This window comes from Salvelinus namaycush, chromosome 31 (genome assembly GCF_016432855.1).
Source record: "Salvelinus namaycush isolate Seneca chromosome 31, SaNama_1.0, whole genome shotgun sequence".
Lineage (NCBI taxonomy): Eukaryota > Metazoa > Chordata > Actinopteri > Salmoniformes > Salmonidae > Salvelinus > Salvelinus namaycush.
In genome coordinates, this window is record NC_052337.1 from 42,065,318 (window position 1) to 42,091,159 (window position 25,842).

Consider the following 25,842-nt stretch of genomic DNA (forward strand, 5'->3'; position numbering starts at 1 on the left):
CATTCATTATTTCTCAAGCTCCACAGAATCATTATGGTGCTCTGCTTTTTCACGAGTTTTACTAATCCTACCTGCATGTGCTTTTATGTGGTTTTTCATCATCAAGAATCAAAACAGTACAGTGTTGTCTTGTTTTGAAGGGTCAAAATATATATAGTATATTTTTTACACTAAGCAGTATTATGGTTTGCAGTTTGAGAATGAAGCTACATGTATGAGGAAGACTGTATGGCCCTGAGAGTAAATATGGGTACAGTGTCCTTTGTTTTGAGTATGGGCTAACATTGAGCAAATAATATATTTTATAATAGATGTATTACACTTCTGTTCCAAAATTAAGTTATCCAGTGTTCAAATTATAGAATGATTTTCACACTTTTGTTGGAAAAAGAAAAAGCCTTGCTCCAAAAAAATGCTTATTTATTAGTAGCAATTGTTAGCTACATCACTTATTTGCCTATTCTTTCTTAGAAGCAGAAATGACGGTGGCTTGACACAAGTCTACATGAGCCAAATTAAGTTTAGTGGTTGTGTAATGCGTCCATGTCTACAGAGCACTATAGACCAGGACAAGAAAGGTTAAGAAAAAGCCAGTATGAATGTGAAAATAAAGACAATCTGAAATGGAATGTTAATATGGAAAGAGTGTCTGGTATTTGAAAGTGGCAAATTGTTTTGACGTTAATCCTGATGGATTTCTACTGAGAGTATTCCTTAGAGATGTAGCCTATAGATAAATACACTTTCACAGGATTGACATTCACAGCGAGTGACAATGCCTTTAACGAGTTCACTTATTTGTCTTCAACTAACTATTGAGAGATTTGATTTAATTCCCAGGTCTTTCAATTTCAAGAAAGCACTTGGGTTGCTTCACATGGAAGAATTTGTATGAACCTAAATTTGTGTTAGATGACCAAAACCTGTAAAAAGAGTCAAGAGGATGCATCTTTTAATTGTTTTACATTTTATTGTTTCATGAAAGGATACTTCTATCTGTTAATAATACATTCAACTTTCCTGATGAAGTTCTTTATAGATTCTCAATTCATGCCCATTTTTTCTTCATTTTTCTGTTCGAAGTGTTGTCTACAGTTGAAATAAACATCTATACTCATTTTGAGACCCTTGTAATAGTTTGAAATGAAGAAATAAAATGATATTCTGGTCTGATGCTTCTTCACAGATTTTATTGGACTCCAGTATGTAAAAACTGCAGTAGTTTGTAATGTACAATACTGTATCTCTACGCTATACTTTATTCTCTACTCACCTGTGGTGCAGCCTGCGAAATGTCTAGAAAAGACTCAGTGGTATTGTGTAGGGATGTACACAAGATGGTAGTCTCGTCATTACATTGTGTTCAGTAGTAGATGGAAGCATTGCATCCCAGTCGAGGAACCAAAGTGCCAAAAACCTATGAACAGATACTGTATGTTGGCTATGAAATAGATGTTGTGGAGAGTTGTGTGTGAACTATGGGGTGAGCCAGGGGTCATTCATCTCCCCTGAAAGAGACATGAGCTCATCTAGAGGCAACAAAAGTCAAACTTGGGGGGGGGTCTCTAAATATTGATAATTTGACCAGAACGCGTGCCGACAGCAAGATGCATGAATCTCAACGGAGAATGAATCCTATTGAGCGAAACAGCGCCCCTCCATTGCTCATGTATCTGATGGTGCCTGTCGAAAAATAGTATGAAATGTTACACATGCTGAGCCAGCGGGGCGCTGTTTCGCTCTCTCATACTGTAAGCTTTCTCCGCTGAGATAGATTCAGCCACATGCGAAAAAGTAAAATGATGAAACATTATTTAAAGTTGTTTTATTTATTATTATTGTTCACATTGTTGGGGAAGCATGGCTTCCCTTGGGTTCTATAAATGCACGCCGCTGTAGTTGGCCTAATGAAAATCGCTGAATGTCATTACACTTTTGTAACAGATGTCTCTTTCAATTCATCAATTGGTCCGTGCACAGTGCACTGTTTGGATGCTGGAATTATTTTGGAGTAGCCTACTTTTTGAAGTGATTTGTTCGACAATCAGCCTAGTACATTTTTACCATTAAATTACTTTTTTCCTATTAGGCCCATAAAGAATTTACAGTGCCGTGAAAAAGTATTAGCCCCCGTTCTGATTACTCTATTTTTGCATATTTTTGATACTGAATGTTATCAGATCTTCAACCAAAACCTAATATTAGATAAAAGTAACCTGAGTTTACAAATAAACAAAAAAAGATATATACTTATTTTGTTTATTTAATTAACAAAGATATGCAACATACAATTCCCCTGTGTGAAAAAGTAATTGCCCACCATAACACTACCACCACCATGCTTGAACGTTGCTTTAAGGTTATTTCTGTGGAATGCAGCGTTTGGTTTTCACCAGACATAATGGGATCCATCTCATCCAAAAGGTTTACTCAAGTTTTCCAAAAAGGACCTGGAAGCACCTGGATTATCATCAAGACTCTTGAAAGAATGTTCTATGGACAGATGAATCTAAAGTATCTTTTAGGATAACATGGGTCCCATTATGCCTGGCAAAAACCAAACGATGCATTCCACAGTAAGAACCTTATACCAACGGTCAAGCATGGTGGTGGTAGTGTGATGGTTTGGGTATGCTTTGCTGTCTCAGGACCTGGACGACTTGCCTTAAATAGAAGGAACCATGAATTCTGCTCTGTATCAGAGAATTCTACAGGAGAATGTCAGGCCATCCGTCTGTGAGCTGAAGCTGAAGCACAGCTGGGTCATGCAGCAAGACAATGATCCAAAACACACAATCAAGTCTACATGAAAATGGCAAAATAAAATGTGTTCATTTGAAGTTTTGGAACGGCCTAGTCAAAGTCCAGACCTAATCCCAATTGACATGTTGTGGCAGGACTTGAAACGAGCAGTTCGTGCTTGAAAACCCACAAACGTCGCTGAGTTAAAGCAGTTCTGCATGGAAGAGTGGGCCAAAAATTCCTCTACAATGACGTGAGAGACTGATCAACAACTAGAGCACAACCAGTTATTGAGTGTAAGGGGCCAATGACTTTTTCACACAGGGAGTTTGTTTATGAAATAAATGAAATAAGTATGTCATTGTTGTATTATTTTTTCATTTGTTCCCTTTATCTAATATTAGGTTTCGTTTGAAGACCTGACAACATTCAGTATAAAAAAATATGCAAAAGTAGTTTTGAAAGGGGGCAAATACTTTTTCACAGCACTGTATACCCAATAGAGGCTCCCCCTAATGTCACAGTATAATTTATACATTATAGGGCATTTGCAACCTGAGACTGACATTCAGTGCATCCTGTAACATCCGATTACAATATATAATGTTATTTTATCAATTCGATTTCCTCACCTCCTGCATCCTCTCTCCACCGTCCTCTTGAACAAGGTCAAAGGTCATCGAGGAGAGGGAACTTGCATGGAAATGCACTTGCTTGACATGAGACGGTCCTTCTCCACTCGTGCGTCATTAGGCACATTACATTTACAGGGGTGGATCCCAAAATAAACGGGTAAAGTGATCAAAACAAATGAAGTTAGTTGTGCAAGACATTTTATAGATAAAACAATAAGTAGCATGTTCTTTTTAATGTAACTTTTTCGGCCACCCGACCAAATTCAACACAACTGATTGGGTCAAACACATTAAGAAGGAAAGACATTCCACAAATGTACTTTTAACAAGGCACACCTGTTAATTGAAATGCATTCCAGGTGACTACCTCATGAAGCTGGTTGAGAGAATGCCAAGAGTGTGCAAAGCTGTCATCAAGGCAAAGTGTGGCAACTTTTAAGAATTTAAAATGTATGTTGATTTGTTTAACACTTTTTTGGTTACTACATGATTATACCATATGTGTTATTTCATAGTTTTGATGTCTAAATAAAAAAATATAAAAAATTAAAAACCCTGGAATGAGTAGGTGTGTCCAATCCTTTGACTGGTACTGTACATACACAAACATCAATGACATCACACCTGCCCAGACCCATCTGCTCACACCCATCGAGTATCTCACTGCACCCTCATATGTCATCTCTTCAAATATGCAGACAGACGTATTAAAAGTACATTTACATTTTAATACTTCTGACAACAAACTTTCTAACTCTGCCCATGACTTTTGGACTAAAGCATTCCCAAAAGGAATGGATTTTGAGTCCTTGTTAGTTTTACACTTAACTTCTTATGGCCGCAGGGGCAGTATTGAGTAGCTTGGATGAAAGGTGAACAGAGGTGCCCAGAGGAAACGGCCTGCTTCTCAGTCATAGTTGCTAATATTTGCATATTATTATTAGTATTGGATAGAAAACACTCTGAAGTTTCTAAAACTGTTTGAATTATGTCTGTGAGTATAACAGAACTCATATGGCAGGCAAAAACCTGAGAAGTTCCACTTCCTGTTTGGATTTTTTCTGGGGGTGCTAGATTTTCAACCAAGCTCTCGTTGAAATTACAGTGAGATATTGATGAGTTTTCACTTCCTATGGCTTCCACTAGATGTCAACAGTCAATAGAACTTTGTCTGATGACTCTAATGTGAAGGGGGGCCGAAGGAGACAGGAATTAGTCACCACTGCCACGAGCTGACCATGCTTTGACCACGCGCGTTCACGTGATAGGCATCTCCGTTCCATCGCTCAACTGAAGTCAATCTAATTCTCCGGTTGGAACGTTATTCAAGATGTATGTTAACAACATTCTAAAGATTGATTCAGTACATCGTTTGACATGTTTCTACTGACTGTTATGGAACTTTTGGACATTTCGTCACGTTATAGTGGACGCGGTTTGTGACTTTGGAATTGTTTACCAAACGCGCTAACCAAAGTAGCTAATTGGACATAAATAACGGACATTATCGAACAAATCAAGCATTTATTGTGGACCTGGGATTCCTAGGACTGCATTCTGATGAAGTTCATCAAAGGTAAGGAAACATTTATCATGTATTTTCTGGTTTCTGTTGACCCCAACATGGCGGCTAATTTGGCGGCTAATTTTTGCTTTTTCAGCAAAGTTTTTTTGAAATCTGACACAGCGGTTGCATTAAGGAGAGGTATATCTATAATTCCATGTGTATAACTTGTATTATCATCTACATTTATGATGAGTATTTCTGGCTATGCAAAATCACTTGATGTTTTTGGAACTAGTGAATGTAACGCGCCAATGTAAACTCTGATTTTTTATATAAATATGAACTTTATCAAACAAAACATGCATGTATTGTGTAACATGAAGTCCTATGAGTGTCATCTGATGAAGATAATTAAAGGTTAGTGATTCATTTGATCTCTATTTCTTATTTTTCTGACTGCTATCTTTCGCTGGAAAAATGGCTGTGCTTATTGTGGTTTGGTGGTGACCTAACATAATCGTTTGTAGTGCTTTCGGTGAAAAGCATATTTGAAATCGGACACTTTGGTGGGATTAACAACAAGATTACCTTTAAAATTATATAAGACACATGTATGTTTGAGGAATTTTAATTATGAGATTTCTGTTGTTTGAATTTGGCGCTCTGCACTTTCACTGGCTGTTGTCATATCGATCCCGGTAGCGGGATTGCAGCCATAAGAAGTTTTAAGACATGACTCTGCCATTGTGCTGTAGAATGTGAATTTTGTCTAGTGTAATAATTGCTATACATGAGTTTATACTGGATTAAGTACACATTTTTGTTAACTGTAAATGTCATTAGATTGAGATAGGCTATTGCCACGACGAGCGCATCGGCCATCACGTGAGTAGCCTATGGCTTCATCTTCATCATTAGGTTAATCAGTGTGACACTAGGAAGGGGTGGGGGGTGGTTTGGTAGGGGGGTGGTTGTGTAGGCCCTGCACACACACGCACATCCATAGAATCGGAAGTTTACATATACCTTAGCCAAATACATTTAAACTCAGTTTTTCACAATTCCTGACTTTTAATCCTAGTAAAAATTCCCTGTCTTAGTTCAGTTAGGATCACCACTTTATTTTAAGAATGTGAAATGTCAGAATAATAGTAGAGAGAATTATTTATTTCAGATGTTATTTCTTTCATCACATGCCCAGTGGGTCCGAAGTTTGCACACGCTTTTTCAGTTCTGCCCACAAATTTTCTATAGGATTCATTGTGTCATTGTCCATTTGGAAGACCCATTTGCGACCAATCTTTAACTTCCTGACTGATGTCTTGAGATGTTGCTTCAATATATGCACATAATTGTCCTGCCTCATGATGCCATCTATTTTGTGAAGTGCACCAGTCCCTCCTGCAGCAAAGCACCCCACAACATGATGCTGCCACCCCCGTGCTTCACGGTTGGGATGGTGTTCTTCGGCTTGCAAGCCTCCCCCTTTTTCTTCCAAACATAACGATGGTCATTATGGCCAAACAGTTCTATTTTTGTTTCATCAGACCAGAGGACATTTCTCCAAAAAGTACGATCTTTGTACCCATGTGCAGTTGCAAACTGTAGTCTGGCTTTTTTATGGTGGTTTTGGAGCAGTGGCATCTTCCTTGCTGAGCGGCCTTTCAGGTTATGGCGATATAGGACTCGTTTTACTGTGGAGATAGATACTTTTGTACCTATTTCCTCCAGCATCTTCACAAAGTCCTTTGCTGTTGTTCTGGGATTGATTTGCACTTTTTGCACCAAAGTACGTTCATTTCTAGGAGACAGAACGTATCTCCTTCCTGAGCGGTATGATGGCTGCGTGGTCCCATGGTGTTTATACTTGCATACTATTGTTTCTACAGATGAATGTGGTACCTTCAGGCATTTGGAAATTGCTCCCAAGGATGAACCAGACTTGTGGAGGTCTACAATTCTTTTTCTGAGGTCTTTGCTGATTTCTTTTCATTTTCCCAAGATGTTAAGCAAAGAGGCACTGAGTTTGAAGGTAGGCCTTGAAATACATCCACAGGTAGACCTCCAATTCGCTCAAATAATGTCAATTAGCCTACCAGAAGATTCTAAAGCCATGGCATCATCCAAGCTGTTTAATGGCACAGTCAACCTAGTGTATGTAAACTTCTGAACCACTGGAATTGTGATACAGTGAATTATAAGTTAAATAATCTGTAAACAATTGTAACGGCAGTCTAAGTCGTCCTCCTCATCGGACGAGGAGAGGCGAGAAGGATCGGAGGACCAATTTGCAGAGTGGTAAGTTTCCATGGTAATTTAATGAACACGAAAACAATACACGATACAAAACAATAAACGAACATACCGTAACAGTCCCGTGTGGCGAAACACTAACACAGGAACAAACACCCACAAACCACACGTGAAACCCCGGCTGCCTAAGTATGATTCTCAATCAGGGACAACGATTGACAGCTGCCTCTGATTGAGAATCATACCAGGCCGAACACAAAAAACCCAACATAGAAAACACACATAGACAACCCACCCCAACTCACGCCCTGACCATACTAAATACATACAAAATAAGGGAAATCAGGTCAGGAACGTGACAACAATGGTTGGAAAAATGACTTGTGCCATGCATGACTTTATTCCCTTTTCCTCCAGTGACTGTCTGATCAGAATGTATTTACTTGCGTTTATCTATTAGATTAGCAGACAGGTCCTGGACGAATCAAATGGACCGGCCATGTATTTTGATCTCCTTCCTCCCCTGTGCCCTCAGAATGTTTATTTTGGTCTGATGGTTCCACAGTTTGAAGATTACCATGAGCAGGTGTTTATCTTTCTTCTGCGGATCATTCCAGATCTTCTGGTGATATATCCATGTCAAGCTCCTCCGATATCAGTTTGACCACGTAGCTGGAAATGTCTCCTTTCTTCTCGTCTTCCGGTATGGACAATATTCTCATGTTGTTTGGTCTCATTCTGTTTTCTTGCTGGTCCAATTCATCTTCTGAAGTTTGCAACCTTTTTTCAAAATGCAAATTTTGTTTGTTCACGTGCACGCCTTGTTTGTGCATGTCTGATACAATAGCCTCTACTATCTTTTCGAGCAAATTCACTTTTGTAATAACAAATTGAAGCCGTTTGTTTGTTTTGGTGTGCATTGTGAACATTTTAGCTACGTTTCCCTGGATAGCCTTTGACAGTTCATTCCTTTCTTTTGCCTCTCCAAGTTGCTCCTTGTCTTTTCCTCTGGGGGAAGACATGCCTTGTTGTATTCGTGTCGCCACGCCGCTTTACCAAATGATTTGATCGCTGTTGTACATAACTGATCGCTCACTTTCCCAGTTGCTTGGGGATATGTTGATTTATCGATTTTAGAGGATTCATTTAAACTTTGTTGTCTGGTTTCTATATAAACTCAGCAAAAAAAATAAAAAACGTCCTCTCTTTTTTGCTTTCTTGATTAAGGCAGCTCCAAAATGCAGGTTTTTCAGCCTAGCTCAGTCCTTTCTGTGGTGGTGGGGCAGCCAGCGGAAAATACGGAGCATAGGGGTGGGTAATGTTCTCTAGTTGCGCCGTGTTCTGTCACTCATGGGGACAATACGTCACCGCAAAATCTATGGGGAGAGCTCGAAAATTCAAGCCCCTTGGGTGCTGCCATAGAGTTATATTAGAAGTGCCCATCCAAGAAGGCTCAAGGTCATTGGCCACAGATAAAATTACGTCAAATCACGTATATTTCTACAGTAGCTTTGATTGGACTGATCATGTCAACATCATACTTTCAAAATCTTAGCTAGCAGTCATCATCATGAATCAAGTCGACAATCTACTGGCAAATCCTTTTTAATCCTTGTCATATGAAGAGAAATAATGAAGAGAAAGTATAGATAAAACGTATCGGTGATCATCGGCCATTGGACATAAACATTACACAAGTTGGAAATCGCAAATTCGACAATGAGTGGTTTGGAAGGAATCAGTGGCTAAATGCAAGCATTGCAAAGCAATCACTTGCCTGCTATTCAGTGGCGAGGGTGTGTGGTTCCAAGTCTGTTTATGTGCCCTTGAGCAAGGCACTTAATCGTAACCGCTCCTGTTAGTCACTCTGGATAAGAGCGTCTGCTCTATTACCTAAATGTAAATGTATTGAGCCATCATCAATACAGCTCATCAATGAATATGCTTAATGATCCCTGAGCCTGTTATATGTAATGTTGTATAGGCCTAGGCCTATTTATTTTCTTGATTGTTGTATGTAAAATCGTCATGCATTTATTTTCTGTCTATCTAGGCAATACAGGCTGGTTTCTTATCGGATCACCCTGGAGTGGACGCCGAGTGGAGAACATCTAGGTTGAGGCCAACGACGGCTACTCCCAGCCTCTGTGGTGGCAACAATTACATCTAACTGCCCTGACCCCAACAGCAGCAACATTGGATTCAAGGAAGTTGAGGAGGCTCATAGCGTCTTATACAAATAATATTTTCAAGAAACAACATTGTATTTCTAAAAAAATTTAAATAAAGAATTTGTTATTTTAAAACAACAATTTCACAGTTACAATGCCATTCACACGTCACTCAGCATTAGTTACAAACATGTTCCTGAAGAGCAACCGTCTTGTAGGTTTTCACTCCAACAAGTGAGCTTGATTAGGGTTGGGTTGGATTGAAATCCTATAGGACGGTAGCTCTCTAGGTACAATGTTTGAGAACTGCTGGGTTATATAAAACACAGGGAAAATCCCAATTGCATACTCCTTGCATACTCTCTCCTTTTCAAAACACTTTGGATGAGAAAGCCAGAGGACCTTTCTCATCCAACGTGTTTTGAGAAGGAGACGAGGAGAGAGAGGACGTGAGGAATTTGTAATTGAGATCTTCCCACAGAATCCTAGTCTTTACTCCATGTGTTGGCTCACGCCTGTTCCAAAACTTCACCTGATGCACCGTAGGGATGGTGCCAGGTTTCCTCCAGACGTTAGGCTTGGCATTCAGGCCAAAGATTTCAATCTTTGTTTCATCAGACCAGATAATTGTGTTTCTCATGGTCTGAGAGTCCTTTAAGTGCCTTTAGGCAAATTCCAAGCGGGCTGTCATGTGCTTTTTAATGAGGAGTGGCTTCCATCTGGCCACTCCACCATAAAGGCCTGATTGGAGTGTTGCAGAGACGGTTGTCCTTCTGGAAGCTTCTCCCTTCTCCACAGAGGAACTCTGGAGTTCTGTTAGAATGACCATCTGGTTCTTGGTCATCTCTCTGACCAAGGCCCTTCTCCCCGATTGCTAAGTTTGGCCAGGCGGCCAGCTCTACAAAGTCTTGGTGGTTCCAAACTTCCTTAATCTAAGAATGATGGAGGCCACTGTGTTCTTGGGGATCTTCAATGCTGCAGAAATGTTTTGGTACCCTTCCCCAGATCTGTGCCTCGACACAATCCTATCTTGGAGCCCTACGAACAATTCATTCGACCTCATGGCTTTTTGCTCTGAAACATTGATTCCTCCTTTAAAAGTTGCGAGTTTACACCGCAGGACTTAGCGGTACCCAGTGTCATGGGTTCATTGCTCCAGACCACCACAAGGGGGAGTTAGAGCATTCATTATGCATTTGGGTCCCAAGGTTTTTATATGACCAATCATATCGAGTGGTTCCAATGACAAATTTGACGTGAACCACCCGTCCCTGGTGACTTTCTTCAGCCAAGATGGCTGACAAAACATTACAGGGAAGCAAATGTAAGTAGTTATAACGAGTCAAGCAAAAAAAATACAATTGAGAAGAATCTGTTAGTGAATGTAGAGACAAACGATTATGCATATTTTTTGTCATAAAGTTCATTTACGAACATCACTATTTAGCAAGTTTTTTTCTGTCATATCCAATACCAAGTGTATAAAACACCATTATTTGAATGATGCTGTGTCTGCATGTATGTATTACAATTATACACTTCAACAGTGTTTACCACTCCTGCTCCTGGGACGTCAATGATTACACATTGTAACTATGCAAAGATTAGAAACATGATTGATTTGTAATTCATATATAGAGTAAAAAACAGTACATCCTGCCAGCACGCCCACAAGCGTGCTGAATGACGCGTGGAAGAGAGCGAGGAACGAGATGCGAGTAACAACCCAGGCTATTTGCTCTGAGACCTGCATAATAATGTAATGAAACAAGGAGGGAGCAGGTTTCGAACCCTCAACATTCTAGCTCAAAGTCCAGCACGCTATCGACTGTGCCCAAATGTATTAATTAGGGTTGAGGCCGATTGTGGCTAAAAACACTTTATTAATTGGAATCTTTAACATGTGGAAAGGGGGGAAAGTATTATTATTAGTTTTTCACAAGCATAGCAGGATGGGCTATTAGCTGAACAATGGACTATTCAACCTTTACTAAAGAATTGTCTAATAGCCGAGCTATTAGCCCCCCCAACTTGAGCTAGGTGTGAACACCCAAACCCCCCCTCCCCAACTTGCAACAAATCATTTGTATCTATCGATCTACCTACACACGTATCTACCTCCCCACGGTTAATGTTCTGGGGAAAAAAAGATATTTATATGTCGCGATCGTCGTTGGAAGCATACTCGGACCAAAGCGCAGCGTGATCTGGGTTCCACATATTTATTGAAGTGAAACTTAGAACAAGACAAAATAAAGAAACAACGAAACGTGATGTCAATGAAGTGCTAAAAGGCAACAAGACAAAAACAAGATCCCACAAAACACAGTGGGGAAATGGCTGCCTAAATATGATCCTCAATCAGAGACAACGATAAACAGCTGCCTCTGATTGGGAACCAACATAGAACTAAACAACCTAGATAGGAACCCCCCCCCTAGTCACACGCCGACCTAACCAAAATAGAGTAACAAAGGCTCTCTATGGTCAGGGCGTGACAATATATATATATATCATGGCTCCCGAGTGGGGCAGCGGTCTAAGGCACTGCATCTCGGTGCAAGAGGCTTTACTACAGTCCCTGGTTCGAACTCAGGCTGTATCACATCTGACCGTGATTAGGAGTGCCATAGGGCGGCGCACAATTGGCCCAACGTCATCCGGGTTTGGCCGGGGTAGGCCTACATTGTAAATAAGAATTTGTTCTTACCTGACTTGCCTAGTTAAATAAAGCTTCAATTAAAAAAACAACTGGCAGCAACCGCAGCGCAATCAATAGGAGGTGAACAGTGGCTGGGGCTGAAAATATAGCTAACTTGTTATGCAAGTGTTGCACACCAACAGATGGAGAAAACCTACACCAGTCGAGCAATTCATTTCAACAATAATCTTCATTTTAATTTGACTTTACAAACAACAAGAGGGCTTTATAGGAGTCTATTTCTTCGGAGCCCAAACCTATATAAAATAACTTAACTGGCTGAAGTAGGCTATGAGGCTTAACAGCCTAATAGAAGTAGAGGTTATTTATTAGGCCTACTTACAATTGCAACTGGTCAAAAATGTAGCATCCTACATAAAACTATAATTTAAAGACAAAAAGTCTGCACGTTCGAACTAAAGAATGGAACTAATAATTAAAAGCGCACATTTGTAAATCCCAAACTCTAAAAGTAATTGGAAAGGTAGATACAAATGTGTGGCATTGTGGTTACAATAAAGAATGTAGCCCATCATGCAAATGTTTCCTATTAGCAGGACAATAGATTTTATATAGCCCGGCTACTGTTGTGAAAATCCCTCAACTTGCAATGTATTCGATGCTTAAGTACTCTAAAGTGTTACATTTTTAACTCAAAACAGCATTTCTTCATCAACATCTTTATGCTTTCGTTAATCTTCTTGATCTTCTTCCTTTTTTTCTGTAGCAATTTTGAGCAAATTGTTGATTTGTCTGTGAAGATGACGTGATTGAATGTCTCGCCAGCTTTGATCCATGCCTTGGCCTGCAGGACGCAAAGTTCTTTGTTTGTCAGACGAATCACTAGAATCATTGACTCACTCACGCGTTGAAAAGGGCGAGGAACGAGATGGAGTCACAATCCATACCAGACACACCTGTGAGCTCTGGAACTCCACCTCCGACAGGCAGAGTCAACATACGTGGCGGGTTTGTCAGGTCTTCGGTTCACCCTGACATTTCCATTCCTCTTCTGACAACTTGACCAACTGCTCACCAGGCACAGCAAGGACCGCCCGGACCGTTATGCTGTTCTGCTATTCCAAGGATGTGTAACTGAAGAGAGATTCCACGAGTGGGCACAGAATACATAGCCTTCCCACTGCGGATGTCTATTTCAGCACTGTTTCACGCTGCTCTGAGACAAGCATTGAGAAATGAAAATGTTCAAATATTCCATGATATTCTTAAGATATGTGTTGACTGAATATAAGCAAGTGATGTCTGCTAAATAATCAAGTTAGGTTTCTCCAGAAATAAATAATTCAAAATAACAAACTGGCTTTATTTACAAATTAGAGAGAATGTCTCACCCCCATGTTCAAGAATTGCCTTTTTCTCACTCACTCTAGGTTAAATGAAAACGAAATCTCAAAAATATCGTTAATTTTTAAACAAAGCGATTATTATTATTAATTCATTTAGAATTACATAAAAGCCCCTTAGATATTCTCAGATATTCTCACAGACGAATCATTGGGTCGAACCTACAGAACAGTACAAAACAAGCGAGCACACATTGTTAATGTTCTGATAATTTAAGAAAAATAATATATATATAACATTTCTCACCAAGCCTTTCCATAAGTCCACGCAAGTTTCTTCAACTGTCTTCTGACTGTAATTAGAGCGAAAAGCCTACAACTATTTTAGCACCGTTTCGCACTGCTCTGAGGCAAGCATGGGGACTGGTCTTGATAAATCAATGAGATTTTTATTTTCACTTAATCTCCGTGTGGGTATTGGTTAGACAATAATTAGAAAATTAGGGTGCAGAAATGTTATGCTCTTAGTGTAACCTTTATTTAACTAGGCAAGTAAGTTAAGAACAAATTCTTATTTACAAGGACAGCCTACTCCTTCCTCGTGCCCTGCGGGGATTCTTTAGCTAAATAGCCCAGTACTGTACTGCTGACTGTCATGTTGTACAGCACCATATTTTCCATTCCATCCTGAGGGAAACCCAGAGAGTTTTTGTTTGTCTTGGAATAGAAAAAACATAATACGAATCAAATTAATTAAGCAAGCACCAGTTAAAGGTTTGGACATACGTACCTAGTCATTTAAGGATATTTTTTATTTTTACTATTTACTACATTGTTGAATAATAGTGAAGACATCACAACTATGAAATAACACCGGTCTCCCGCGTGCCCTGCATTCTGTAGTACAGACATGGCCTGCTCTCCCTTATGTAAGGAATTAGACACCTTCCCATGTTTACTACAGTATGTATTGTAGACTGCACAGTAGCCTAATAAACAAATAAACACATTTCATTAATAAAATAATGATGAAAAAAAGACTCTTTCAAAATGCAGAGGTTGATTTAGTTATGGATCCATAACGAATGACTATGGGAATAAATATCACTGATTTACAGAAATATTGGAACAAAGTTGTCTATGTTTTAATAATTTCATTTTTTGGGGTGAAGCTTGCCACTCCCTTTAGCACACAACATGCTTCGATTCACCCTGTCACAAGGAGATGTATGGCTGATTTAAGAAGAAACTGTCAACCCTGTTACGTTCAACCCTCTTACTTTATCTGGTACTTAATAGGCACTTATGATAGTCAAGTTGATCATGTGCTCTTTTTATGACCGAATGTTAAAATTAGTGGAATACATTTTTTTTTTAACGAATTTACACTTCTCAAAAGGCCCAGAATTGGTGGAATGACCCATGCCATGTTAGGGTACTAGGGGGTAACTAGCACCCCCTAAGACCAATGTTGAATTGCTGCCACAAAAAAATAAATGTTTGGTATGTGCATTTAACCCATTTAACCCAACACACTCATCCAACATATTACTAACGTTACTTTACTCAAAAATGATCTATATTTTTCTCTCTAAACAAGTGGATTATTTATCTTAAGGCTTTCCTACTTGTATATTAAAAAAATATATATAGATCTAACTTCATTGGAATATAGCTACAACTTTTTCAAAATTTACAAAAGTTACATCAACTTACCACAAAATTGTTTTGTTGAAATATCTCCAAAAGTTGTGATGACACAGTGGACATTTTTGGTTGAGCAAGAGCAGCGGCAGCCAGGGAAATTGTTGGGGAAATAATTTGGTGACATCTTGTGGTCTTAATGTGAATTACATGGGGAGGGGGCAGTTACCCCCTAGTACCCTAATAATGGTATCGAGTGAGAATGACTAACAAAATCAATGGGGGCCCTCTGGAGGTCAGGGCCCCTGGGCACATGCCCTGCGTGCCTGGTTGGTACTCAGGCACAATTACTACAAGTTTAGATAGCTGGCTAGACTAACTACCAATCTAAAAAAAATGGTTAGCTGACATGGCTAATTGAGTGACTGTCAGTGACTGACATAACAGGAGACAAACTGCTGATGCACAACCAAATTTAGAAACTGCACCTGGTGTATTCTACTATTCCTACTCTCAATAGTAAATTTAGACCCAAATGAGTCACTTATGCTTGGAATAAGGCCTGGAACCAGCCCCGACTACCGGTTATGATTCCTAAAGCACAATCAAATGTTCTGGATAAATTATATATTTCCATCGGAGTTAAAAATTCAAGCTATACAATATTGATGAGATGTCTTGGCAATGTGTATCTATAAAACCAATACAGCTTTGTGTTGCAAACCATGCTTTGCATTTAACCTATCAAACAGCCTGTGTAGATTATTTTCTTCCTGATATCTGTGTGCCTTTTCCTCAATTAGTTATTAAAGGACCATAATAACATTGCTACAGTAACTGAGAAAAGTAACACAGCAATGGGACAGATTATTAGAGTAGGTACCGAAAGGGGACGTGACCAGTGTTCTCATATTGTGCTGGCAAGCAGGCGATAGGCTCTTCTGTTGATCCTCGTCAGCTGCTATCATGAAACCCCACTGTGCCCATGGCTTGGTGTGCAGTCCGGTACAGAACTCTACCGAATAGTTTACGCCGTCGGCCAAGCGATTTTGAATGAGACGGCAGAGACCGTCTAATTTACCTTTGATTGGAATTTCGATGCGCGCTATAATTCGGTAATTCCAAGGGAAGATCGGCTCTGCATTCCGTGTCAAATTACGGCGACTAGGCTATCTGTCGCCATTAGGGTAGCCTTCCAATGGTAGGCTACTCGATTGACGGGGTTTAATAATCTTTTTAGGTAGAAGTGTAGTTTTAGTCTGAGATCTGCGGTTTGCTGATAGGTTTGGCTACTGCGCTTTCAAGGATACGACAACGACACCACCAAGGAGCAATTGACTCGTGCGAGAGTTTTTTCTTATCTGTGTCCACGAGCTGAGGAGAAGAAGCCGCAATCATGTTCGAGACGAGAGGGATTCCTTTTATTCTGCTTGACATAGCCTGTTTAATTATCGGTATGTATCTGGTTGACATGACTTGCGTATTATGTTGTTACATTGTAATGAGTTAACCTTGTTTCCATAATGATATTTTTGACAATCACTGTCACGTGCATGCAAAGGCTATTACGTTGGGAGACCGTGGGTTTGAGATTCGATGTTTGCCAGACATTCGGACCTTCAAACTTCAATAGCTCGTTAACGATTTGAGGTACATACCTCAGGTTAAGCTCTCTACGAAGGCAAAAGTTGTACAAAATTGCACAGGTCTTATTTTTATAATCATATGGTAACGGTGTAAGCAGCGTGACTCACCATCAATGCAACCAGTTAGGGACCGTCGACAAAGTACATGATCACAATATTGAAATGTCAATACGTCTTCAACCACATGACTTAGCAACATAATTTCAATTGTTCATTATTCCTTACAAAGAGAGGTATGCTGCACATGCGTTGGTTTTGTCAAAAAATTATTCTATTAAAATATATATATATATAATTTCATTAAAACAATTCTCACAATTCAATAGCTCCTTGATCACATGACCAAGGCACTTGGTAATATTGGCACTGAACACAAGGGCCACTATTTTCAAACCCCATAGATCCTCTGTTATCCAAAGGTTATTGCATTGCTAACATGTACATTTAAAATCCCATAGAGAATGCTAACTAAGTTCTAACGAGCGCATTGCAAGCATTTTATACAGTCTCTGACTTAAAGTATTCGCAGGACAGACACCCCAGTTCATAAAGTTATACAAGTAACTAAAAAATGCTACTCCTAGTTTGATGCATGCACAAAACAAATATTAGACAGCAAGGCTCTTGATCCATGAGGGGATACTGATCAAGAGCCTTGCTGTTGCTAAGCTTGATTTTGGAAGTAACTAACCACTTAGCTAGATTGCTAACTAGCTATTAATTGAGCAAACCAATGCACAACTGCAGAGCATTAAGCACAGTTTAGACCATTAACCTAATAAGTATAAGATATCTATACTGAACAAAAATATAAACACAACATGTAAAGTGTTGGTCCCATGTTTCATGAGCTGAAATGAAAGATCACAGAAATGTTAAATGTGCACAAAAAAAATATACATCTCAAATTTAGTGCAGAAATGTGTTTACATCCCTGTTAGTGAGCATTTCTCATTTGCCAAGATAATCCATCCACCTGACAGGTGTGGAATATCGAGAAGCTAATTTAAAAGCATTATCAGTACACATGTGCACCTTGTGCTGGGGACAATAAAAGGCCACTCTAAAATGTGCAGTTTTGTCAAACAACACTACCACACATGTCTCAAGTTTTGAGGGAGTGTGCATTTGGTATGCTGACTGCAGGAATGTCCATCAGAGCTGCTGCCAGAGAATTGAATGTTTATTTCTCTGCCATAAGCTGACTTCAACATCGTTTTAGAGAATTTGGCTGTTCGTCCAACCGGCCTCACAACCGCAGACCATGTGTAACGACGCCAGTGCAGGACATCCACATCTGGCTTCTTCACCTGCGGAATCATCTGAGATCAGTCACCCGGAGAGCTGATAAAACTGTGGGTTTGCACAACTGAAGAATTTCTGCACAAACTGTCAGAAAACGTCTCAGGGAAGCTCATCTGCTTGCTCATCGTCCTCACCAGGGTCTTGACCTGACTGCATTTTGGCGTCGTAACCGACTTAGTGGGAAATTGCTCACCTTCGATGGCGACTGACATGCCGGAGAAGTGTGCTCTTCACAGATGAATCCCGGTTTCAACTGTACCTGCAGATGGCAAACAGTGTGTATGGCCTCGTGGGCATGTGGTTTGCTGATGTCAACGTTGTGAACAGAGTGCCCCATGGTGGCGGTGGGATTATGGTATGGGCAGGCATAAGTCACGTACAACGAACACAATTGCATTTTATCTATGGCTATGTCGTGCCATTCATCACCTCATGTTTTAACATGATAATGCACAGCCACTTGTCACAAAGATCTGTACGCAATTCCTGGAAGCTGAAAATAACCCAGTTCTTCCATGGCCTGCATACTCATCAGAAATGTCACCCACTGAGCATGTTTGGGATGCTCTGGATCGACAGCGTGTTCCAGTTCCCGCCAATATCCAGCAACTTCGACAGTCATTGAAGAGGAGTATGACAACATTCCACAGGCCACAATTGACAGCCTGATCAACTCTGCGAAGGAGATATGTTGCGCTGCAATAGGCAAATAAATGGTGGTTACTCCAGATACTGACTGGTTTTCTGATCCACGTAACCTAAGTTTTTTTAAAGGTATCTGTGACCAACAGATGTATATCTCTATTCCCAGTGATGTGAAATCCATAGATAACGGCCTAATGAAATTATTTCAGTTGATTGATTTCCTTTATATGAACTGTAACTCAGTAAAATCTTTGAAGTTGTTGCATGTAGTGTTTTATATTTTTGTTCTGTGTAGCTTGCAAACATTTAGTTGTAAATTCCATACTGTAACTAGATCACCTGGTGTGTGCTGCACAACAGTGAGTGAATCACAAGGTTCCGGTGTCTCATCGTTCTGTGCTTGTAAACAAATACCACGTGACTGGGGACTACCGGCAAGCTTCATAATGAACAATTGTGACCGGTGAAATGAAGAACGCAGTCTTCTTTATCTCCTAACATATTGCACAAATTGAATGCAGGTATTTTCTTAAGTAGCTACAAATATTCACATTTTATTTTAAAAAAAAACTTAGTTTCAATGATATTGACGGTATTGGAAAAACCATCTCTTGGCTGTATCCAAATACCCCGGTATACAGATTACCTCCCAAGCCTATTGAATAACACATTCATAAAAGGAAAAAAAGACAGTCAAAAAATAAAAAGATTTTGAAGTGTAAGAAAGCTCAGGAAATATTTCTGTTTTTTTGGACACATATTTAACCCTTTTATTTTTGTTGGCACAAAACTGCCTCCATACTTTCATTCATTTGTATGGATTACCTTCAGATGAATCCCTTGACACCTGTAGGGGTCGTAGAGCAAAACAGAGAACATCATCGTGTTCGTGAGAGTCTCCCCTTTCCACAGTGGGGTCATATCGGTCAGATTTTTGGGGTGTCTCATGGTCTGACAAACGTCGCTGTAGCTTGGCCACTTTCCACCGCAAATGCAGAAGGACGACAGATCTCTCTAGCTTAAACGGACAGGTTTTGATGGAGATATTTGTATTATGTTACTTATATTAACACACAGTACCCGCAAAACACCAGTCTCAACGTCAACAGTGAAGAGGCAACTCTGGGATGCTGGCCTTCTACACAGACAATGTCCAGTGTCTGTGTTCTTTTGCCCATCTTAATCTTTTATTTTTATTGGCCAGTCTGAGATATGGCTTTTTTTTTTGCAACTCTGCCTAGAAGGCCAGCATCCGAGAGTCGCCTCTTCACTGTTGGTGTTGAGACTGGTGTTTTGCGGGTACTATTTAATTAAGATGCCATTTGAGGACTTGTGAGGCGTCTGTTTCTCAAACTAGACACTCTAATGTCAGTTGTGTACCGGGGCCTCCCACTCCTCTTTCTATTCTGGTTAGAGCCAGTTTGTGCTGTTCTGTGAAGGGAGTAGTACACAGCGTTGTACAATTTCTCGCATGGAATAGCCTTCATTTCTCAGAACAAGAATAGACTGACGAGTTTCAGAAGAAAGGTCTTTGTTTCTGGCCGTTTTGAGCCTGTAATCGAACCCACAAATGCTGATGCTCCAGATGCTCAACTAGTCTAAAAAAGGCCAGTTTTATTGCTTCTTTAATCAGAACAACAGTTTTCAGCTGTGCTAACATAATTGCAAAGGGTCTTCTAATGATCAATTAGCCTTTTGAAATGATAAACTTGGATTAGCTAACACAATGTGCCTTTGGAACACAAAGGGGTTGTTGCTGATAATGGGCCTCTGTACGCCTATGTAGCTATTCCATTAAAATCTGTCGTTTCCAGCTACAATAGCATTTACAACCTTAACAATGTCGTCTACTGTATTTCTGATCAATTTTATGTTATTTTCATGGACCAAAAAATGTGCTTTTCTTCCAAAAGCGTGGACATTTCTAAGTGACCCCAAACTTTTGAACGGTTGTGTGTGTGTGTTGGAATATTTTTGTGAGAACTAAAGGCTATGCAATATGCCTTTCTATGTAATGAATAATATACAATTGAAATGAGATTGCGTGGTTGAGGAGCTATTGAAACGTAAATATTGTGATCCTGCACTTTGTTGACGGTCCCTAACTAGTTACATTGAAGGTGTGCCAGGCTTTCTAAACATTGCCATGTGATTTATGAAACTCCGGTCCGAATTGGGGAAATAAGACCTGTGCAGTGTAAACATTTTTTCCTTAATAAAGAGCCTAACCTGAGATGGGTAGCTCAAATCGTTCGCGAGCTATTGAAGTTTGAATGTCTGAATTTCTGTCAAATATTGAATCTCAAACCAAGCTGGAAGACCAAGGGAGTGGTTATGTGTTGCCTATTGGTCAAGCGAGGGTGTATCTTTCTTGAATAATTTGATTATAAATCATAAACAGCCGAACAAGTATTTTATTTACTGCTGCTGCTGGTTTACAATAGTTGATTGATGTTGAACCGTTTGTTGCGGTTGCAATGTAATAGACAACGGTAACAAACGTAACTGTTGCGGTCTAGAATGATTGTTGCAATGTAACTCCCGACAAAATTTGTAGAACCATGTCGTGAGCATTGCTGTTGCTGCTGTTTAGATTGTATCGAGTTCCAGCCAACACCTCTATCGTGCATCCACACATTATCTATTCAAAGCTCTCTTCTATTTCAGGCAATATTGAATTGCCATTCATTTGTGATGATTTATCCATTGTTGCCTGGAAACATGGCCTTATTGTGTTAGTGATTCTCTTAAGAGCTTTATGGAAAACCCATTATGGATAAAACTACCTGTCTCATCATGTACTTAGCAATTCTAAAATCATTACCTGGTCAATTTGTGTCAATTCTGCACTGGTGCATTTTTTTACGTAGGCTACTTCTCACAATGCCTGGCTTATGAGATACTAGGCCGAAATAATGTAACATATAAAGTTCTGATAATCTCTTTTTCAGATTATGACTCGTATCTCAACGGATTTGTGTAGGGGTTTAATCTCATTCTGAATTATGGAAGTCCTGGATGAGTCATAGATAATGTATTCCAAAGTGCAGTGATCTAATTTAATTTCCCTGTGTGCTGAACGTTATCTAAGAGGACCCATGAGCCTCAACATGTAAAGTTAATAGGACCGTGACAAATTTAAAGCTAAGAGTCTATTTTGGGGGGGGGGGGGGAATGAAGGCATATACAGTTTTTACCATTTACCATCCTTAGTTTTAGAGAAATTATTTGCCTTCTGTAAAATGTAAGAAGCATTGCCTTGTGCCTTGTAATTCTGTTACCAAAAACCCACATATCGTAAAGATATTTCAAAATGTCTCTCCCTCATGAGGATGAAAGTTCACAGAAGTAACAAGTAAAGGTAGACTTACCAATTAGTTTGTGTTTTTACTGATGTCACGTTTGTTTATGAATTAATAAACGATTAAAACTCGTAATTTTGTTACCAAATCAGTAACAGAATTACAGAAAAATCTGTAACGAAATGACTGCAATTGAATTGGCTACAATGGGAACTCATAGTTGTCACAAACCACAGTTGGGTCACCTGCTACTGTCCTCCCTTCCACTGACATACTGTTATGTTCAGCTGTTTTATTTCTGTTGTCTGGTGGTCAAAGCAAGACTGTGAAAACAACAATCTAGACAATCCTCGCTCGCTCTCTCGCTCTCTCTCTTAATGTCACCTCTCCCTGCTCTTACTGACAGCTCCCATGACACCACCACCTACCCGCTTTCCATTTACTAAAACAAGCCAAATCTAATTGGATTTGTCACATGCACCAAATACAACAGGTGTAGACTTTACCGTGACATTCTTACTCACGAGTCCTTTCCCAACAATGCAGAGTTAAAAAGTAAGAAATTAGCAACAAAGAAAAAGGAAATGGTAACATAATAAATAATATACAAGGAGTACCCGTACCGAGTCAATGTGCAGGGATACGAGGTAGTTGAGGTAATAAGTACATGTAGATAGGGGTCAAAGTAACTAGGCAATCAGGATAGATCATAAACAGAGTAGCAGCGTATGTGAAGAGTGTGATTGTGTGTGTGTGTGTGGTTGGAGGCCAGTGAGTGTGCATAGAACCGGGGCAAGAGAGTCCGTGCAAATCAAAAGGGGGTCAATGCAAATAGTCAGGGTAGACATTTGGTTAACTGTTCCACCGTCTTGTGGCTTGGGGGTAGAAGCTATTCAGGAGCCTTTTGGTCCCAGATTTGGGGCTCCGCTACCTCTTGCTGTGCGGTAGCAGAGAGAACAGTCTGTGACTTAGGTGACTGGAGTCTTTGCCATCCAGGACCTGTTATAGAGGTCCTGGATGGCAGAGAGCTCGGCCACAGTGATGTACCGGGCCGTACGCACTACCCTCTGTAACGCTTGCGGTCAGATGCCAAGCAGTTGCCATACTAAGCGGTGATGCAGCCAGTCAAGATGCTCTGAATGGTGCAGCTGTAGAACAGTGAGGATCTTACAGCCCATGCCAAATCTTTTCAGCATCCTGAGCAGTGGTGATTTTAACATGGAAATCTTGGTGGGGCAAAAATAAAGTGGAATGCATGCCAGCAAAGCCACTAAACAATACATTAATTGCACTATAACGGTGAAAAACGGTGCCCACATAAAGTTGTCCCAACACCTTACCACTGCTACACCTGGCTTTCAGCGGCGCCTTGTCTGGCAGCGAAACCGTTAATTCAGCCTAATTTACTGCCTTTAAAAAAAACAGCTTATATGGCTGACTTGCTTAAACAAATTTCTAATGACAATTGAGATGTACAAACTATGGCATAAGGGGACGACAAGCGGATAAGAGGCAATCCCTAATTTTGATTAAGACAATGAGCGAGCTAGGACGGACGTAACGTTAGTCAATATAACTATTTGTTTAGCACTTTTGAAATGTACAGCGACAGAATTCAGAACATGGGCCGTTCTAACAGTGCTCTCCCTGTAGACCAAGTCAGAACTGTAGGATAAATAAAGGGGGCATATAAGCAGACAATGAAAGCTCTTACTATATTTGAGTATTATATTTCTCTAGAACAGGTTATACGCTACAGCAAAACAGTCAGAACAGTAGGTGAAATTAAGAGGGGTAAATAATCCAAATTATTAGGGTGAGGCACATGGGCTACTAACATCTAGGACTGATTCCTTCCAAACCACTTGTTGAATTTGCAATTTCCAACTTGTTGTGTAATGTTTGTTCAATGGCCGATGAGCACCGTTTTATCCATAATTTCTCTTCATATGAAAAGGATTTGCCAGTAGATTGTCGACTTGATTTATGATGATGACTGCTAGCTAAGATTGTGAAAGTATTATGTTGACATGATCAGTCCAATCAAAGCTACTGTGGGGAGGCAGGTAGCCTAGTGAGCGTTGGGACAGTAAACGAGAGGTTGCTGGATCGAATCCCGGGCCGACAAGGTAAAATTCTGTCGTTCTGCCCAAGCAAGGCAGTTAGCCCACTGTTCCCCGGGCGCCGAAGACGTGGATGTCGATGTAAGGCAGCCCCCCGCACCTCTCTGATTCAGAGGGGTTGGGTTAAATGCGGAAGACTCATTCAGTTGTACAACTGACTAGGTATCCCCCTTTCCCCCTACATAAAACATGATTTGATGTCATTTTATCTGTGGCCAATGATCTTGAGCCTTTTTGGATGGGCACTTCTATGGCAGCAGCCGAAGGGTTAGAATTTCTTGTCTCTTCTTACACTTGGCAGTGACGTAAAGTCCCCATGAGTGACAGAACACTGAGCCAATCATGACGCAACACTCTGTATTTTCTGCTGCCTTGGCCCACCACAGAAAGCACTGAGCTAGGCTGAAACACCTGCATTTTGGAGCTTCCTTACTCAAGAAAACAAAAAAGAGACCATGTTTGTATGCTGCTTTATTAACTCAATGATATACATATATCATTTCTTACATTGTTTGCAAACTGATATGTGACACGTATTCATGCCAAAACAACATGCAAAAAGTGCAAGCCCCACCCCCCAAAAAATATATATAGCAAAACAGGTGGGGCTCTGAATGACGGGTCACCACTGTTCCTGAGGGGGAAGAGGCATTTTCGTGCCCTCTTCACGACTGTGTTAGTGATGTGGACACTGAGGAACTTGACGCATTCGACCTGCTCCACTACAGCCCTGTCGACGTGAATAAGGGCGGCTCGGCCCTCCGTTTCCAGTAGTGCACGATCAGCTCCTTTGTCTTGCTGATGTTGAGGGAGAGGTTGTTGTCCCGGCACTACACCGCCAGGTCTCTGACCTCCCTATAGGTCGTCTCATCGTCGTCGGTGATCAGTCCTACCACCGTAGTGTCGTCGGCAAAACTCAATGACGGCGTTGGAGTCGTGCGTGAAGGAGGGGACTAAATGATTCCATGTGTGGTTACTACATGATTCCATATGTGTTATTTCCTAGTTTTGATGTCTTCATTATTATTCTACAATGTAGAAAATAGTAAAAATAAACACCCTGGAATGAGTAGGTGTGTCCAAACTTTTGACTGGAACAGTACATGGATACAATACATACAACAGAGTAGCTCTACATGTAATAACATGAATATAAACAGAGCAAATGAATGGGAATACAGTGTTGACAGCAATAGCACAACATTGCTAGTGATAAATAGAACAAAGGACTGTGTGAATATAAACAGACATGTAATAACATACAGGGAAAAAATAACCACTAACGGTAGTAAATACACACTCGATCACCGCCGCACACTTTTACCCACGCACTTCATTAACATACGTACATCCACCTCGGGTCTGCGCTGGAACGCTACAGCCATCGGCAATGTGTCCTGTTTTATAAGGATGCAACAGCATGCATCAGGCCTGCCTAGCCAGTGCAGGACCAGCTAGATGTCCTGGGACAATCAGAGGGTGCCTGGTCAGTACAGAGTGTGGGGCAAGCGGGGTACCAGCTGATTGACTGAGACCCATGGGCTGTGCGCTGATCGATATCTCCTCACATGAGGAGAGGTAGACTCTGCAGAGCCAGCCAAAGATAAACCGATGTGCACATAAACAAGTCGAAATGTGAAATAGTGTCTACAATGTGTTTTTATTCACTTTGATTAGCAGATGGTGCCGTAAGGACCCTTGTCCAACTACGTCAACATTTGTAATTGGCTGATTTATAGAATTTGTTAATGGATGTCCAGCTGGTGTGGTTAGCAACAGCATAGGGCTAAGTATGTCAGGTTATCTGATGGTTGAAAAAGCTTGTTCTATCACATGCAACTATGTCAAAGATTTTATTTGGTCG

At 40.4% G+C, this 25,842-nt stretch overlaps 1 protein-coding gene across 2 annotated transcripts in view; it reads left to right on the forward strand.

The window, feature by feature from the left end:
* Window positions 1–15,916: 15,916 nt before the first annotated feature.
* Window positions 15,917–25,842, forward strand: part of LOC120025489 (phospholipid phosphatase 1-like) — a 36,803-nt gene continuing 26,877 nt past the window's right edge. For both annotated transcript variants that reach the window (XM_038970052.1, XM_038970053.1), the window contains exon 1: window positions 15,917–16,411. In XM_038970052.1, coding sequence (XP_038825980.1) covers window positions 16,354–16,411 — 58 coding nt within the window. In that variant the 5' untranslated portion in view covers window positions 15,917–16,353. The remainder of the gene's footprint in view (window positions 16,412–25,842) is intronic.